This window comes from Eptatretus burgeri, chromosome 12 (genome assembly GCF_056783735.1).
Source record: "Eptatretus burgeri isolate ZD-2024b chromosome 12, Ebu_testis_v1, whole genome shotgun sequence".
Lineage (NCBI taxonomy): Eukaryota > Metazoa > Chordata > Myxini > Myxiniformes > Myxinidae > Eptatretus > Eptatretus burgeri.
Genome location: NC_140972.1, coordinates 67,249,083 through 67,269,294, shown reverse-complemented (window position 1 = coordinate 67,269,294; position 20,212 = coordinate 67,249,083). Strand labels below are relative to the sequence as shown.

General features: G+C 43.7%; 1 protein-coding gene across 3 annotated transcripts in view; it reads left to right on the top strand.

The window, feature by feature from the left end:
- Positions 1-8,851: 8,851 nt before the first annotated feature.
- CDK8 (cyclin dependent kinase 8) overlaps positions 8,852-20,212 on the top strand; it is a 50,716-nt gene continuing 39,355 nt past the window's right edge. Inside the window, exons 1-3 of one of the 3 annotated variants that reach the window (XM_085848376.1) lie at positions 8,852-8,932; positions 9,066-9,220; positions 15,337-15,412. In XM_085848376.1, the coding sequence (XP_085704502.1) occupies positions 9,093-9,220; positions 15,337-15,412 (204 nt within the window). In that variant the 5' untranslated portion in view covers positions 8,852-8,932; positions 9,066-9,092. Of the gene's footprint in view, positions 8,933-8,969; positions 9,221-15,336; positions 15,413-20,212 lie in introns of those variants that run through there. The other 2 variants (XM_085848375.1, XM_085848377.1) reach the window with 2 other exon arrangements.

Sequence of the window (20,212 nt, the reverse complement as noted above, 5' to 3'; positions counted from 1 at the left end):
GAACTTTCTAACCTAATTAGTAGTCACATTAACAAACCAGAGAGTTGGTGTCAAAGCCACCCAATGCTTGCCTGTTTATACATTTATCGTTTTTAAAAGACAAGTCCAATACTATTTTTTATAAAGCATTGCAGTGAAGTCTGATCCAAATAATTTTAAAGCAATATATGTATTTGTATATTGTAATCAGTAAAAAATAGTGTGGTACAAAAAAACATTATATATATATATATATATATATTTTTTTTTTTTTTTTTTAAATAGTTACAGAAAGGAAAAAACTTTAACGTTGATGTGCTACAAAAAAGTTAAGTTCAAAACAGGTCAAAAATTAAAAAAAAAAAATTGAAATTATTGTTTAATTTCAACTTCACATCAATAATTATAATATACCCCAAAGGAACCTCCATGCCAAATATCAGCATTCTAGTACACATAGTAAATGAATGGCAAGCTTCTAAATAACTTACACCAAAAACTTTAACGTTGATGTGCTACAAAAAAGTTAAGTTCAAAACAGGTCAAAATTTTAAAACATTTGAAATTCTTTTTTAATTTCAACTTCACTACATCAATAATATACCCCAAAGAAACCTCAATGCCAAATATCAGCATCCTAGTACACATGTGAAATGAATGGCAAGCTTCTAAATAACTTGCACCAAAAACATTAACATTTTCACGCTGACGCTCATGCCGGGGGTATTGCTATAGCTCTCTGTTCTTCGAACAGGCGAGCTAAAAATGGCAATTTCAGTGGGACAACTCCACTAGGGGGAGATGGTGCAGGAAGGTGCACCCTTTGGTTGAATCCTCTGTCTCGTTTCCCCGATTCTCCCGGGGAGACTCGGCAATGCGCTGCATGCTCAGACTCCGACATTGTGCTCTGAACTCCTACTTACATATGATGGGGTGCCACCCTAACTAAGCGGTTCACACAAAACCGCATCTTCCTTATCCACTCTGCCAGCGAGATGGGCATCAGCTGATCAGGTATACCGGATACACGATGCCAATTGAGCAAAAAACACCCTCGACTCTGCAAATCAGTTTTAATATTCATAAAAGGAATGGATAAAACAATATAAAGTACCCCGTACTTGTTTGTTCCAGCCGAAGTGTTTAGGTGCATGGCGGATGTAGAGCCTCGAGGCTCTAAAAACATCATTAAAACAAGAAAAAGATGAAGAAGAAGAAGACGAAGAAGAGGGGGACGAGGGGGGACGAGGGGGGACGAGGGGGGACGAAGACGAAGAGTACGATGTAGAAGATGATTACGAAGAAGAAAACGAGGCGGCGGTGGAATAAGAAGAAGAAGAAGAAGAATAATGGGTAGAGGAAGAAGAAGAAGAGGAAGAGTAAATACATGTGTGTCACATGTGCATTGCAGGTTTTATGCGAGCTTCAAGATGGCGTCCAATGACTTCATCTCACGCACTCGACCCGATATAGAGTCAGTATAATATAAATCAGTGAATAGCATTTGTAGCTGTACTTTGGGTGTCGACGTGTGGCCCTGTGATCGCAACGCACAGAACAATCACAAAAATACATATACACAATTTGAACATGAATAAACATTCAGCATTTCTACACTAAATTATAATGCAGCATGTTTTTCATGCTATTGCAGCCCCAACACTGAACATTTAGGTATTCATATTTAGTCATATTGATCCACTATATGATGGCCATAATAGAATAGTAAGTGGCAGCATGCAGTATTCGGTTAAAGCCAGATTTCAATTAATTTATTTATGTTTATTATTTCTCTGCACATTATAGATGTGTTAAGCCTGGTGTTGGCTAAGTGGTTAGGGTGGCGGCTTGGGATCCCAGGGTCCTGAGTTCAAGCCCTGTTGGCTGCTGAATTAACACCAGGGGGTTGACTCAGCCTGTCATCCTCCCGAGGTCGGCGAAATGAGTGCCAGTGTACTGGTCCCGGTGTATGCCCCGGTTAGAATAGGTGTACCATATCCCTGTGTGTCGTAAGAGGCGACCAGGGTTGGCGTCAGGAAGGGCATCCGGCCATAAAACATTGCCTCAAGAAAAAGCCAAACCCCTGCACAGCAGGGAAAAATGGCTGTAAAAACGGTCATTATATATTTTACATTATAGATGTGTGACCTTTTAAGGTTGTATAAAGATTAACGTTTGTAGTATCTGGGTTACTGAGGTGATTAAAATGTCTTTACCTTTCCATACTGTATCTTTGGTGTGCACTTCATCGATCTATAATTCTAGCAGTGTGCGTGTGTGTGCGTGTGTGTGCGTGTGTGACCGCTGTTTCTTGACAACCACTGGTCCGATCGAATTGAAACTTGCCAGGTATATTGCTGGGGCCCGGAGTATGTGCCTGTTCAAGGTTTGATATTAATCGGAAAAGTGGTTCCCAAGTTATGGCCGTTAATTTACCAAACCAATGACAGGACACGTTGCTGCATAGGTGTGGCTGTTGGGGAAGAGATCCTCAGTTACCAATGACAGGACACGTTGCTTGGCATTTTGCATCCACAGTATCTATAATTCCAGCAATCTCTGTTTGTTTGCCTTTTCAAGGTTTGAAATTAATCGGACAAGTGGTTCCCAAGTTATGGCCAAGTTAGAGCGCGTTCCCCATTACGGGTTACAACGTACGGACTTCCGGATAGTGATGACTTACTGTATTCTAATAATTTCTCGATTTCTTATGCGCATTTATAGATCAACACAATGCCCCAATCCAGTCGTCGTTTACGAGAGTGAAGGAACGGCCTGTGAAGTTGTTTGAAAGTTTTTTTTTTTTGTTTGTTTGTTTTTTCACGTACGGCTACGCATGTACAGGCACGCGAGAGTGAAGCAACGGCCTGTGTCGTTGTTGTTTCTGGCACACGGTTTGAAAGTTTTTTTTGCACGTACGGCCACGCACTCGTGTCTTAAATTTTCATACCCTTTAATTGCTTTTTAGGGCGAGAGAAAAATCTCGAAGCCTTTCGCAACTACAGTATATATAATAAACACACGCACACACGTATTTAGGTTCATATTGATTCGCTATATGATAGGGCCGTTGGCCATGACAGAATCGTGATGGCCTCGGCGCCGGCTACAGGCTATAATCAACAGGGGGGAATTCATTTTTCCAAAGGGGGCACTTTATTTTTCAACACCCCTATATATATATATATATATATATATATATATATATATATATATATATATATATATATATATATATATATATATATATATATATATATATATATATATATATAGCAAGCAAATGCTCACCTATACAATAAACAACACAGTGAAAGTGCTTTGAATAAAATTACCCCCATGTGGGGGTGACGGTCATCTCTATAATACCACAAGTTCTCAATGTTCAGTTATGACTGAAGACTACTGCGCAGTTCTACTGCTCACTCAGTTCTACTGCGCAGCTCGAACTGCGCAGTTTGGTAAAAGATGACTCGGCATTTTGGCGCGCGCGCGCACGAAATTATATTTTGAAAATAAATGCCGACGTTTACATTTTGGGTTTTGAAAATTTTGCACCTTCAGCGGAAAAATGCATAAATATACAAGGTCAGCTGCTATGCAATGACACCATTCACTAACTTTTACCATGCCCAGTAGAGAATATATAGCCTCCTGAAGGTAGGACAGTTTTTGCAAACTTTGAAGTCACGTGACACAACAACAAAAGCGAAATTCGAAAATCCGTCCTGACCAAATTTAGATATTGTCCCATACATTCATATGCCACAATCAAATTCAAGATCGCTTGAGAAATGTAGGAGGATATAGATTTTGAAAATCGTCATTTTCGCATTTTTTGCCAACTTTGAAGTCACGTGACACGAAAACGAAAGCGAATATCGAAAATCCGGCCTGACAAAATTTAGATATTGTCCCATAGATTCATATGCCACAATCAAATTCAAGATCGCTTGAGAAATGGCAGAGGAGATAGAATACATGTCAGGTCAGGTTCGATCTGTGACCTGCTACAGGTACCATGTAAACCTGTACTAACCTGTTCCATGGTCGGGTTGTCGGCGACTAAACCGTCTCACCCACCAGGTTTTTTGGTGAGGGGGGTGTTTGGATATGCACACCCAGCAGGATTAAAAACAAAACCTGTCAATGGGCGGAGGAGCTCCTTGTGAGCCAACGGCCATCCATATCTAGTGCCCAACTGTGTCTGCGGACGTCCTCCTGCAGTTGGGTTACTTCTTTTTAGGAGGTTGGTGGCAGGATTTGCACTCCGGCCACCGTAAAACCCTTCATTCCGCAAAACGCAAAAACGCAAAAAAATCTGAAAACCCACTCCGTGGGAGTACCTCCTGTGCAGCTTCCCTTCGCAGGGCAGCTCACCGGATGACGGGATTGGGGCAAAGCCTTAGGGACCCCCAATCTTTGATAGGAGGGAAACCACGGGGTAACATCCCTGGGTCAGATTGCGAGAGAGTGTGTCGGAGTGGTGCTGAGGTGTCGTCCACCAGACGGCGGTCTCCTTGGGTTAACCTGAGGCGGTCCCTTCGGGTGGGTGCCTGGAATGTCCTATCCCTAAGAGAGGATGATCACCTGTCTCTGTTATCATCTGAGATCAAGCGTTTGGACATCGGGATTGCAGCTCTCTCTGAGGTTCGGAGACTGGATTGCGGCGAGATAATGGTGGGTGGTTACACCTACCATTGGTCTGGTCACTCTGATGGTTACCATACCCAAGGAGTTGCTGTAGCTGTGTCCAATAAGCTGACCCCAATGATAATTGAGGTAACACCGGTCAACGAGCATATTATGAGATTAAGGATTCGTCACTCCTTAGGTGTCATTTCCCTGGTCTCTGTTTATGCTCCGACTGAGGCGAGTGATCTCACCGTGAAGGACACATTCTACGCCACACTCGAGTCTGTGGTTGATCAGTGCCCCAGACGAGATACACTTCTAGTAGTGGGGGATTTCAATGCATCGACTGGAACTGATAGGGATGGTTATGAGGTGTGTGTTGGTCCCCATGGGTCAGGAACTATGAACCAGAATAGCACTAAGTTCCTTGACTTTGCAAGAAGTCATGGACTAAGGGTGGCTGGTTCATGGTTTCAGCGCCCACAAGCTCATCGCTGGACTTGGTATTCCAACGCTGGCGGTGTGGCAAAGGAGATTGACCATGTCCTCATTGACGGTTGTTGGAGGATGATCCAAAACTGCAGGGTCTACCGGAGTGCTCAGTTCCTCAATACTGACCACAGGCTTGTTGTAGCAACTCTAAAGCTGCACCTTAAATCCTGGAGAATGGTACCATCCCAGCCTAGGCTGGATGTTGCCAAGCTCAGGGATGAGAGAGTAGCTGAGGAGTTTGTGAACAAGCTGAGTGGACACTTGGGGGGGGGCTGGGTGCTTTGGGGGGTCCTGAAGAGTTGTGGAGCGCCTTCAAGACCACCGTCCTTGATGTTGCCGGTGGATGTCTTGGAACTCACCGCAGGGCAAAGAAGAATTTTGTCTCTCAAGGGACACTGGATACCATTGACCAGAGTCGCAGGGCCAGGCTGAATGGCAGAGCTGAGCTGTTCAGGGAGCTGAGGCGTAAAACTGTACGTGCACTGAGGGTGGACAAGGAGGCCTATGTGCGAGGAATCTGTGAGGGGGTAGAGCATCACCTGTGGACGGGTGATTCTCGTCCCGCTTACAGGGGAATTCGCGCATTACGTTCATCCAAGCCCATCCCTCGGAGCACTGCAGTTCGAGCAGAGAGTGGTAGGCTCTTGACAGAGGAGTCTGAATTGAAGGCCCGCTGGGCCGGTTACTTTGAGCGGTTGTACCAGGCTGATCCCCCAGCTGTCGAGTTGGACGTCAAGGGGGTTACAATCCCTGTTGCTGACCCTCGAATCAACTGTGGTCCACCTTCGCTTGTGGAAACACGGGCTGCGGTGAACCAGTTGAAACGGGGCAAAGCTCCAGGGATCTGTGGCATCCATGCCGAACTTCTCAAGGCTGGTGGAAATGCTGCACTCGTGTCGTTGCATGCAGTTTTGTGCTCTGCCTGGAACACAGGCATCATCCCAACTGACTGGAAGAGGGGCCTTGTTGTCCCTCTTTGGAAAGGGAAGGGTGATCGCCAAGACTGCAACAACTACCGAGGGGTGACGCTGCTCTCAGTGCCGGGCAAGGTCTTTGCTCGGATAATTCTTGATAGTGTTCGCCACCATCTGCTTGAGCACCAGCGTCCAGAGCAGTCAGGCTTTACACCAAAGAGGTCAACGATTGACCGTATCCTTGCCCTTCGTGTCCTCACCGAATGCAGATGAGAGTTTCGGCAGGGGCTGCTTGCAGCCTATGTTGATCTCTGTAAAGCGTTCGATTCAGTGAATCGGGATGTCCTCTGGAGGATTCTTGGTCTTCCTGGGGTACCACCAAAATTGATCGATCTGATGTCTGAACTCTACTCTGGTACTGAGAGTGCTGTAAAGTGTGGTGGTACCACCTCTGACTTATTTCCAGTTGTTACTGGAGTTCGTCAGGGATGTGTACTTGCCCCCACACTTTTCAGCACTTGTATGGACTGGATTTTAGGGAGGATGTTCGGAGAGATCAAGTTGTGGTGCATTGTTTGGGAATGTCAAGATCTCGGACCTTGATTTTGCAGACGATGCAGTCATCTTTGCGGAGACTTTAGACATCCTCTTGGGGGCCCTCGAGTTGCTGAATGAGGAGTCGGAGCCGCTGGGATTACGGGTTTCTTGGGTCAAAACTAAGATCCAGGCTTTCGGTGACATCTTGGATGCTGCTGTCCTGTCTGTGTCTGTTTGTGGTGAGGATGTTGAGGTCATGGAGAGATTCACTTACCTTGGCAGTGATATTCATGTCTCTGCTGGCTGCGAGTCAGAGGTCAATAGATGTCTGGGTCGGGCCTGGGGAGTCATGGATTCACTGGATCATGGGGTGTGGCGCTGCCAGTACCTGTGCGGGAGGACGAAAGTCCGAGTCTTCAGGTCCTTGGTACTTCCAGTCTTGCTCTATGGGTGCGAGACTTGGACTTTGACCAAGGATCTGAGACGGAGACTTAATTCCTTTGGTACCAGGTATCTTCGGAGAATCCTTGGCTATCGCTGGTCGGATTTTGTGTCCAACGAGCGGTTGCTGAGAGAGACTCGGATGAGATTTGTTACCTGCATAGTCCGTGAGCGTCAGTTGCGGCTGTATGGACATGTGGCTCGTTTTCCTGACGCTGATCCTGCTCACCAGATTCTCTCAGCGAGGAGGTCTCATGAGTGGAGGAAGCCAGTGGGCCGACCACGTGCCTCATGGTTGCAGCAGGTTGACCACCATCTCAAGGAGATGGGGATGGGCCTGGCATCTGCCTGGGGGAAGGCCAGACAGAGGCCCCTGGAGTACCGGCGGAAAGTGGACGCAGCGATGCGCTGTTCTGGCACATGCTCCCATACCTGACCTGACCATTTTCGCAACTTCAAAGGCCTCGTGACCTTGACCTTGACCTTCGGTGACCTTGAAAGTCATACCATCGTGTACGTCTCATCGACCTCTCTCAGGATCACTAATGACCAGATCTCCCGCTTCAACTTCGTTGTGAACGGACGGACGGACGGATCGAAGGACATCGACACCCATATTATTAGGTCATGCTCGAAGAGATGACCTAAAAAGGCTACAAGTATAGGCTACTACAATTTTGCACCAACAACAAAAAAAATTAGAGCATTATAATGTCTTTAATGCAATGTCACCATCTGTCCATCAGTCCATCTCCACGGCGGGAGAGAAAAATAAAAGAAAGGTTCTGCGCACATAACAGGCCTTCACTTATAATGACATCACATAATAGATAGACCTACTGTAGTTCACTTCACTACGAGATCTTCTGGTGGAGAAGGATGTGGTGGAGGGGGCTCTGCTCCAAATGTTGAGTTGCTGTGACTGGCTGTGGAAGTTGCAGCGGGAGCCGGTGTGTTTGAACTCCCCGCAATAACCGGCATAGTTTCACAATCTTCATCTTCGTCAATCGGAATTATCAGACATTCGGACGGTGGTGGGTCTGATTTAGATGATGAAATTGACAAGATGGTGCCGATTTTTGCGGCGTTTTGAGCCACTTCCTAATGTCCATTTTACTGGTTTTCTCTCTCAGATGTGAATTTCCCATGCTGCTGCATGCACAACACACAGAGGTAATGACGTCGTGAATAACCGGCATAGTTTCACAATCTTCATCTTCGTCAATCGGAATTATCAGACATTCGGACGGTGGTGGGTCTGATTTAGATGATGAAATTGACAAGATGGTGCCGATTTTTGCGGCGTTTTGAGCCACTTCCTAATGTCCATTTTACTGGTTTTCTCTCTCAGATGTGAATTTCCCATGCTGCTGCATGCACAACACACAGAGGTAATGACGTCGTGCGTCAGATGTGCTACATCAAAACAAATCCGACTAGGTGCAGTACCAATGTACCTTTTATTATTGCATTTTGATTAAACTATTAATTAATTTGAAAATGTATATATTTATAATAATCACAAAGAACATAAAAAGAACATATATATTTAACACCTGTAAAACATATTAAAATAATTGTGGGGTAGGGTACTGCTGGCCAATCTGGACTGGGGGGGCACAAAGTCTAATCTGGGTGGGCATTGCCCCCCAATGCCCCCCTGTGGGGCCGACACTGGATGGCCTTCGGCCATTAGAAATGTACACGTATTGTTTCCAATTACTGCATTACCACGGTGAGTTGTGGTATTTCATTCACCGATACCTCGCTTCGTGGTGTATTGGATTGGTTTGATCAACAATGCTGGCACCTTCGATTTTAAAAGTTCAGTTTTCTTTTGTAATTCACCTCAAGTGACGTTTCAAAGGAAATCTCAACACGTGTCCCGACTAAAAGTCACTAGTTAACCTAAAATGTGTCATTAAACCGAAGAGGTAATTTATGACGTTATTTGTTTTGTTTTTTTTTGTTTGGTTTTTTTTTCCACCTTTGCGAGTGTTGACGTCAAAATTAAACTTCATTTTCAGTCAGCTTGATTTTTACAGTGTGTACCGTGCATCACCTCAGCTTTGTCTTACAAGCCGCTCCATCTACATGGATTATGATTTTTCCACGCGCCTAGCATCGGAAAGGGAGAAGGTCGAGTCTCTTTTCGAATACGAGGGCTGCAAAGTCGGTCGCGGAACCTACGGCCATGTGTACAAGGCACGAAGGAAAGACAGGTGAGAGAGTGCAAATGGGAGCATGTAAGTCGTCTTTTTAGGGACACGGAGTATTTATACAAAAAAGATTATCATATGGTACCTCAAACCTGAGTGTTGAATCACATTTTCACCTCAGAAACGTATTCAACATTTTTTATTTATTTTTTTTTTTTACCTCAGAACCCTCCCGTCCTCACGTTGAAGGATGTGCTTTGGGAAGCTTTGATGAGATGAGATTTTATAATATTATATCCAAAGAGAGAGAGAGAGAGAGATAGAGATATCAACTGCAGGAAGTAACAAAAAAGACTAGCCGAAGCCCCGTCACAGACGGATTCCGTTCATTCAACCACCCTCACCAGTTCACCCACACTCGAGGGACATGGACTGGACAGGGCATGCTTGCCCCCGCCTACTCATCCCCCGCCCCTGCCCCATTCCCCCCCCCACCTTCAATTTGCTTACCCCCGCCCAAAAATTTAATTACCCCGGCCCCGCCTCTTCACTCCCCGACCCCCGTCTCTTGATTCCCCGCCCCACTTGCCCCCGGACCCCGCCCCCTGTCCACCCCCTCACACTCAACCCCGCCTAATTCACCCCAGCCCCCGCCCCATTTCCCCGTTTCCCGCTTTCAATTTGCTTACCCCTGCCCAAATATTTGCTTACCTTGCCCCCCCCCCGTCTCTTCATCCCCCGCCCCCGCCTCTTCACTTCTCACGCCCGCCTCTTCACTTCTCGGCTCCACCTCTTCATTTCTCGCCCCCATCTCAACGGAAAGTGTTTATTCTGCTTCAGAGTTGAAAGTTGACTTTTGCCACTATGTGCGATGCACTCTCACAGGTACGAAGTTTCTTTCAGTCCAGGTCACAGTACCGTGAAAAACGTGACTCGACCGCGAGGAGGAGCACAAAATTGGTCCTTCAGTATTAATATATAGATAGATAGAAGATACAATGTTTCTTGTTACATTATTTTGTGTCAAATTCACATTCTGAGGGAGTCGGCATGTGCAGAAGAGGGTTTTACATTGCAGACGCTATTTTCGAGGAGTGGAATTACACCTCTCGGCAGTAACTGTCTGTCACCGGCAGTAACTGTCTGTCACCGAATGACCGATGATGTCATGACGTCCTGACGCCTCTCAGCGGTGACGTCACACGTCACCATGCAAACGAATGTGAAACGAAAAGTGTTTATTCTGCTTCAGATTTGAAGGTTGACTATTGCCACTATGTGCGATGCACTCTCACAGGAACGAAGTCTCTTTCAGTCCAGGTCACAGTACCGAGAAAAATGTGACGCGACCGCGAGGAGGAGCACAAAATTGGTCCTTCAGTATTAATATATCGATTATCATATGGTACCTCAAACCCGGGTATTGAATCGCATTTTCACCTCAGAAATGCATTAAACATTTTTATTTTTTAATTATTTTTTTTTACCTCAGAACCCTCCCATCCTCACGTTGAAGGATGTGCTTTGGAAAGCTTTGTTGAGATGAGATTTTATAATATCCAAAGAGGGAGAGAGAGAGAGAGAGATATCAACTGTAGGAAGTAATAAAAGAGATTATCATATGGTACCTAAAGGCGCTGTCACACCTTGACGATTTCGCCAGCGTATGCCGACTTATGAAAAATGTCTAAAACGCTAGCACACGTCGAATACATTATGGGTAAGTTTGTATACGTTAAGAGCACGCTGAAAAACACTGCCATACGTCGTAGTACACTGGCTTTCATCGTTGTACTTTGCAGTTGTCCTCAAATTTTAGCATGCTTGAAATTTTACGACGTATGCCAGCGTATGACTCACAAGTTCCGCTGCGCTGGCCATAAGTTGTAGGCACATTATGCGACCGTTGACACGTGTCGACACACGTTACTTATAAGTTACTCATAAGTCAAAACACGTCGAGGTAATGATTAGCGTACCTGAAACTTGTGTATAACCTATGAGTAACGTGTTGTCGGCACGTTACACGATCGTTGACACACGTCTAGGCACGTTATGCGATCGTTGACACACGTCGAGGCACGTTACTTGTGAGTTACTCATAAGTCGAAACACGTCGAGGTAATGCTTGGCGTACCCAAAACTTATTTCTAACCTATGAGTAACGTGCTTTGAACCTATGTGTAACGTACCTCCAACGCATATTGACGTATGTAGACGTATTTGATTGACGTCTTCCGGACGACCACAGAACTTACTGAACGTGTTTCTAATTTACATCTACCGTATAATGGCGTATTGGCAGCGTTTAAAAAAAAACAAACAATAACTTCCGATATCTCGTCACGTGCCATTACGTCACGTCTGATTGCCTCTTCAGTTTGCTCATGTCTTATTCTTAGTTCCTCCTCTGTGAATATTTTCTGTTTGAGGATATTGTCACGTCGACGTCGAAACTTAAAAGCAAATGTCCGAATGTATTTTAAAATTCGTGATAGACCAAAAAATAATAATAATAATAAAAAAACAACAACAACAACCAGATATTTCATCACGTGCCTTCACGGAGCCAAGGAGAAAAAAAGAAAATGTGCCTTGACGGAGAAAATAAGTTTCGGGTATGCTAAACATTACCTCGACGTGTTTCGACTTATGAGTAACTTACAAGGAACTTGTGTCAACGATCGCATATCGTGCCTACAACTTATTCCTAGCGTAGCGGAATGTGTGAGCCATACGGCGAGTACGTCGTAAAATTTTCAGCATGCTTGAAATTTCACGATGTACGAGAGGTACCACGAAATATGACAGCATACTTCATAGTTTTTCAGCGTGCTCTTAACGTATACACAATTCACCCATAACGTATTCGACGTGTGCCAGCTTGGTTCGGCAAATTTTTCATCGGTCGGCATACACTGGCTAAATCGTCAAGGTGTGACTGCGTGGTTGACAATTCCAATTCTCAGGCGGTTATGATTTAAATCGGCGTGCGGCAGGTTTTTAACAGGCTACGCCATGAGTTCGTCGGCGATACGTGCAACGCGCTATGCCTAAGTTAAACTATCGTTGGGCATAGGTTGTGAATGCCGACAACAGGCTAAGCATTCGTTGGTATAAGTTATCTATAAGACAACGAAACGTTCTGTGCCTGTTACTAATATGTTATGCATACGACCAACACGTTATGAATACGACCAAAACTTAAATAAATAAAAAAACATCAATTTCAGCGTACCCCAATGTTTTACATACATTTTTAGACGTTGCCATTGCTGGCTGAATCGTCAAGGTGTGACAGCGCCTTCAAACCCGGGTGTTGAATCGCATTTTCACCTCAGAAACGTTATTAAACTTTTTTTCTTTTTTTTTTTTAATACCTCAGAACCCTCCCGTCCTCACGTTGAAGGATGTGCTTTCGAAAGCTTTGATGAGATGAGATTTTATAATATCCAAAGAGAGATAGAGATATCAACTGTAGGAAGTAACAAAAGAGATGCACGACCATAACTCTCCCCCAAAAGAGGAGCGGGTGAACCATAACTTTCAGATGTACCACACAGTATGAGGAAATATTTTTCTGAGGTGAAATGGAAAGGAGGCATTCGGGGGGGAGGGCGACAGGTACTCAACAGGTGCAGAAAAGTAATGGAGGTATAAATGGGTGTGGTGGTGACCAGCAGACTTTAAGGCCTGGAGAGAAGAGTATGAAGCAACAGATTATGAAAGAGGTTAGCACATGCAAGAGAAGAAGGAAGGAATGAATGAATGAATCGAGGTGAGTGTTCATCTGAGAATTGGGAAGGTAACAACATAATTTCTTGTAGAATGTGTGCAACTTGGAGAAGGAGGGTTGGAAAGAGGGATGAGTGGGGAAGATCGAGACCAGAAAGGAGGTGGTAAAAGACAGCAAGACCACCAACCTATGTTGAGCGAGAAGCAGAACCTGCGATAACCCTCTGCGAATTGATGCCAACGACACTTGTTTTGAGCTCCACCGTCGCAAAGAGGGGGAAGATGGTGAAGCACCAGCCCATAGTGGGAGTCGTACTCCATATAACTTTGAATGAATGTAAATAGATAGCACGAAAGGAAGGAAGAGAATCTAGACAGAGCAGAAGAAGGCGGAAAGGAAGTCTGGGTAAATAAGTGCACGATACAGCTACTGTCCGAACAAGTAAACAACAGAGAATGTGAAGATGTCTGGGACTTGCAGTTATTGTAATGGACACCTGTTTCGCAATATTCAATTAAATGCAGTTACGATAAAGAAGAGTGGTTGTGATAATAAATGATTAAAAAATGGAAATCGACTGTGTTGGCTTAGAAGTTAGGGTGTCTTGGGATCCTAGTGTCCTGAGTTTGAGACCCGTTGCCACTGAATTAACACCGGGTGGGGTTGACAGCCTATCATCCTTCCGAGGTCATCAAAATGAGCAGTGTACTGGTAATAGGGGCACTGCATCAGCGGCACAGCTGCAACCTTAGCCAATGATGCTGCCTGCAGCCATGTGCTGCATATGATGAAGGGGGAGGATGAGGAGGACAGACGGAGCCGATTACAATATCCCCTTTTTTGTCTTCCAAAAGCGTGGGGATAATATTTATGTGATTTGTATAAGTTTGCAGAACTTCTAAAATTCAACATATGAATTACAACCTGATATTAAACTGATCCAATGATTGCCTGTGATTTAGTTGAAAGAACTAGCTCAATGAAATGTCTTTTACATGTGGCAATGTTGCTTATATCACCTGAATGCTAATGGTTGTCTACATTTCATTGTGAACTAGAAGGGCACTCAGTAGAACACATACCTCCACCACATAATGCCTGATCCACAAGAACATATCGGGCCCATTACATTTTTGAAATATCATACTATACAGTACCGTCTCGTTTTTGGCCCTATCTCTCAATGGTGAAGAATCATTTTTAAAATTAAATAATTATCGGATCCATATCCGGATATTCACCAAAATCCAATCAATTCATCCTTGCCACACAAGCAAACTGTCCACCAAGTTTCGTCTGAATCCATCCACAACTTTTTGAGATATCGTGCTATATATCGGTTTAGCACTATCTCTCAATGGTGAAGAATCACTTAAAAATTCTTGTAGTCCGATCCGGATTTGGATTTTCACAAAAATTAAATCAATTTGTTGTGATCACACACCCAACATGTCCACCAAGTTTCATCCGAATCCGTCCACGACTTCTTGCGATATCTTGTACACAAACAGACAGAAAGAAAGGGGTGAAAATATAACCTCCTTTATCTTCGGTTGTGGTGGAGATAACTAGAATAGCACTCGGGAGAGCACATACTTCTGCCAGGCTGAACAGTTTACGTTTCGTAACCCACTGATTGGCCGGATCCGGACCTCAATCAAAATCTCTTTGGCTTGTACTTATCACCTTCCCAACGCATCCACATAGTTTTGTCATAACTCGTCCACAACTTTTTGAAATATCGTGCTATTTATCGTTTTTGGCCCCATCTCAATGGTGACGAATCACTTGAAAAAAAATTTTAATTCTCGTGTCCGAATCAGGATTCGGATCTTCACCAAAATCGAATCAATTCGTCCTTGTCTCACAACCAACATGTACACCAAATTTTGTCCGAATATGTCCACAACGTTTTGAGATATCCTTCTCAAAGTCAAAGACAAACAGACAGACAGGGGTGAAAACATAACCTCCATCCACCTTCGGTGGCGAAGGTAAATAGCAACAGCAATGTGCTTCATTCACTCATTTGACTCCTGGTTGCATCATTTCTGGAAGCCCTTGATGCAGTGCCCCTGTACATTAGGGCAGGAATTTGAAACTCAGCCAGGGTACTAGCTGTAGTTGCCGACTTCGCTAAAGATGACATGGGATCTTTAATGGCCACCAGTAACCAATGCTGGTAGACACACTCGCAGATTAATGTCTCATCAAACGGATGGCACACTAATTTATGGAACGTGCTGCCTGTGAAGCACCAGAATCAAACCCAGATGAAACCGCACAAAAGCGAGTGCATGACCTCTGAGCTATCCTGCCCAACCCAGCAACCCAGCAAAACCCTAACAGCTGCCAATTGCTGATAGATTGTTGGTACTTACTGATCAAAGTGTCACACTTAGTATTTCGTAACAATACTGGAGTTATTGTAATTTTTTTCTAGGAAAGATGACAGAGAATACGCTCTCAAACAGATCGAAGGAACAGGCATCTCAATGTCTGCTTGTCGAGAAATAGCAGTAAGTTATCTGAACCCTCTTGAATATCTCCATCTTTCATCTCACATGTTTCTTTCTAAGCTTCTTAAAGTTTTAATGTACATGTACTTGTCTTTTTTAAAATAAAATAAAACATTTTTGATGGTTCTGATGAATGCTTCACCCTTGTGAACAGTGCATGCAAAGGGTCATCTTGCCAAGTTGGCACATAAATGATGATACATATCTGCTGAACTGTTAAACAAAAACTGCTTCCAGTTCCATTGATTCGTTACAAGAATCAATATGGTGGCTGATGGTTTACAAAAATTGGTTGTAGTTGAGAAGATTTATCTTCAAAAATGAAGGCAACACCAATATAGTTTAGCTGCCCAGCAGACAGGAATCAGGTCTGACATTTTGACCACCACGTGGTCTTCATCCAGGACTATAATGCCTTGTACCATGTGACTAAAATATGCAGATGGTGAGACTTGATCGTTTTTGGAATTGTCTGCATTAGGTCTCACCAGTTTTGGGGCTGGCAGAATGGCCGAGAGCAGTGATTCTCAACCCTTCCTCTGTCATTTACCCCCTCAGCTTGATGGAATTTCACCATTTACCCCCTTACTCCCATGCAAAAAAATGCATAGCTGGCATCGAGGCACAGAAAAAAAGAAGATGGAACAACTTTATTATTAAGGTTTTGCACCATCCTATATGAAGGGGGGGATGCATCTCCCTATCCCCCCCCCAGGATCTACACCCATGCCAGCCATAATTTTTCTAAACAGGCTGACCAGGTATAGTGTATTCCAGAATTAATACTTAATTTTCAGGTATGATACATTTACCCCCTGCCATGTAAATATTTACCCCTGGTTGAAATCACTGGCCTAGAGGTATGCACACTCACCTCTAAGCTGTGTAGCCTGTGTTTGAATTCCGACCCAGCTATAAACTGTCATCCCGGTGTTTCACAGGGAGGGTGATTCATCAGTGTTTGTGCCGTCCTTCGAATCAACATTAAGCTGGGTGTTCCATCTGCGAGCATTAGTTGGTGGATGTTAAAGATTCCACGGTATCCTTTGCGAAGAGTAAGTGAACTATCGCCAGCACCTTAGCCAAATTCCAAGTTCCTGCCCTAACCTTAGTTGAACGTCAGGCCTGGCCAGCCAGTTGGTGAAAGAGTTGGGTCAAGTGTGGGAATAGTTGTGGCCATTAAAGAATAATAATAATAATAATAATAAGTCTCACCAGTTGCATATTACAGTTACGTGATTTCCCCTCTTTAGGAAAAGACAACACTTGGCACATAATGCTTGACTAATCACGGATGAAAACCATCCAGTGGTCAAAATATTGTACCTGAGTCTTAGCTAAAGACATAAGTGCCTGACGGTGACAGTGAAAAACTGCAGTATTTAATTACAGAAGGGGAATGTTCTAAAGCACATAAAAGACAGATTACAAAAGTAAGAACATGAAAAAGGGCTTTCTCGAGATGGTGGTTTTAGACAGAAACAATGGAAGCGGATAGAGGACATCTTTCTATACGTAAAACAACGCGTATCTCATATCACAATTAAATATCCTCACCCTTATTCCAAAACATGCAATATGGGAGATAACTTCCCTCTACGATGCAAAGTTAGCCCATACAAGTCATTTCCACAACAATATTCATAAATCCCCCAAATTCGACCAAATCTAACGTGCAAATGAGCCTCAATTTGACAACCAACTCAAAAATTTGCCTGTATATGGGAAGATAGTTAGTTGGAATGATGTGAACAACTTATCTTGGATACTTCTAACCTGTTATTGGCTAATATTCGCTTCATCAGAATGTGCCATGAGCACGTTGGGTGATATTGGCAAAATACGAAAAACGTCAACATGTTGAAATGGAAAAATGCAAGATAAATAGACTAAGCTGCTCTTCTGGAAAGATTATAATCTTGATTGTTATCAATTAATCAATTAATAATTGATAATTATCAAACATTAATTTTCTTGTATTGACCCTACCAATAACTTTATACCCATAAAGTTTTGCCTCCTCAGATGCAGGGGTTTCCTTAGAAGCCGGTTACCGGCGACCCGCAGCCGTCTACTAAGAGAAAAAATGTCAAAGGTCACCGCCTACTTCAGCGCCGAGTGTTCGATTTTATTTTTTTTGTCACCACGGAATCTCTACACCCCCTGTTTTGAAATCCGAGATGAAAACACATGAGTATTTCGATGAAAGCGGGCTTACTTTTACTGTTAGTACTCTCGCCAGGTCGAGCACAACACTGACCTAAAACGCACCTCCTGCAATAGAGTTCTCTGCTTTAGCCTCGTTTTGGACTGTTGGCCTGATACCCTGATACCATACAGCAATGACTTCAAGAAAATAAACTTTGTAGGCCTCGCAGTTTCGGTGCAAAAACGATGGCATCGAAACGAAAATCCCTGTTTGACTTTGGATTTTCGAAGACGTCCAAAGACATGGGAGGTAAGCTTCTGGCCATCAGTAACTGGTCTAAACTTGCACTCTCGCGAGTGCGACGTTGTTGTTTCACGAAACATGTGTTTCACCTCGTCCATTTTGAGCTTTTGTTAAGTGATGCGGCTCCAAAATACACGGTCACCCATTGTGCCTTTTTAATTTATAAAGTAATTAGCCTATAAGCTTAAAGCAGCTTTTGTACATGTTATTATTCGTGGTTATTTGCACTGAAAATCGTGGTTTATTCACTGAAGTGAAGGCCAAGTATGAGCAGCTGTGAACTGGCCAATTCAATACTGGTACTGCAGCAACATGCATGTACCATACACTTGAACTAACTATACAGTATAGCTGAATTTCGGTCAACAAGTCAGTCAGAATGTTAATGCAACTACATCCAGAATAGGCCTAACCACCTGTTTTTGTGGAGTTTTCCACCCCAACAGCATGATGATATGAGAACTATTTCATGTCAGAAATCATGCTGGAATGCATCTTCAGCCATCTAGGATCCTCCGGCTTCCAGGGCCCGATGCGGGCCCTGGACCCCGGCCATACAGCTGCACCGCTTCGCACGCGGTGATGGTAACCTGCTACTTTTTAATGGTAGCTTCCTACTCCAAAAAATAAGGAAACCTCTGCAGATGGTACTGATATCTGGTTTGTCCCATGGACTCTTGGTGTCACCATCAGCCATGACCTCTCCTGAACCAACCGTATTGCAAATAAGGCCTCCAAAACCAGCCATAGATCTGCCTTGCTTCTTGTGCTCTCTCAGTCCTCCGACTCTCTCCAGCTCCTCTAGGACACACACCTTCCGATAACCTCCTCGTTAAACTCCCAAAACATATTTTCTCCACCTGCCCCCACTCTTTTGTTCCTCTTTTCTCCCATTTGTAGAATTGTCTTCCTGAGACTGTCACATCACAAAGGGTATCATCCCTCGGTTGGACATCAATCTGGATCCCATCTGAAAGAATTCGTTTGTGGATATTGAAGGTCCTGGCGTCTTTCACAAAGAACATGCGAGTTATCGCCGGCATCCTTTTCAGCCCCTTTTAGTCAAACGTCAGGTGTGGCCAGCTGGTTCATGAATAGCATTGGCCGAAAACGTTCCCCAGTTGACCCCACAAGAAGGCAAGAATAATTGGGGGCTCTGAAGTTTCTTCTGTCAAGTTTTGGTTGAGATTGTACAAGTAACAACCAAAATGTAGCACGGTCAAAAATACACACAGACAGACACGCCAAATTGCATATTTCAGTATAACTAGAAGGGGTACCCAGCAAAAAATAACTTTTACCCTTTAAAAATCATGCAAATATATTATTGAACTAGAGGGGGAGCACTCAGGAGAGTGCAAAACCTCCGCCGCCAATACTGCTGGGTCACTCAAGTGAACCTTATATCTTATTCATTAAATATGTCAACAGTGCTGACAGAGTTATAGTTCTTTTCTCCAACATTTTTGGGGGGGGGGTTGGAAATCACTTAAAACATGTAAAAATGCAAAAAAAAATCGAAATTTTGTTGAAAAAAAGTTGCAAAAATTTTTTTTCTCTAAGAATTTTGGGGGGGGGTGGGGTTGGAAATCACTTAAAACATGTAGAAATGCAAAAAAAACAAAAAAATTCTTTTTGTGGGGGATAGCAATTTTTTTTGGGGGGATTGGAAATCACTTAAAATATGTACCAATGAAAAAAAAAAATTTGGGGAGGGGGTAACAATTTTTTGGGGGGGTTGGAAATCACTTAAAACATGTAGAAATGCAAAAAAAAAAATTCTCTAAATTTTTTTGGGGGGGGGGGTAAAAAAAATTTGGGGGGGTGGAAATCACTTAAAACATGTAGAAATGCAAAAAAAAAAATTCTCTAACAATTTTTTTTTGGGGGTGGGGGGACCAAGTCCAAAATTTAATGGCATGATCCTTGGACCATACCTAACCCCCCACCAAGTTTCGTCGAAATCCGTCGAGGAGTTTTTCCGTAATACTGTTCACAAATAAACAAACAGAAAGGGGTGAAAACAGTAATCTCCATCCATCTTCGAAGATGGCGGAGGTTAAATATCAGCTGCTTTTTTCGTATCCTTTTCTCACCTGTGTTGCAAGGAGAGCGAGCGAAAGGCAGTACAGTATATAATCAGACATACTGTTTGATATGGCGATATATTAGTTATCTAACTAATAAATGAGGGTGTGTGTGCGTGCGTGCGTGCGTGCGTGCGTGCGTGCGTGCGTGCGCGCGCGTTCGTGTGTGTTATTCACTTTTCTCGACAATAATTCATCCGATCTACTTCAAACTTGGCGGGTGTATTACTGGGGACCCGAGGAAGTGCAGTGTCAAAATAT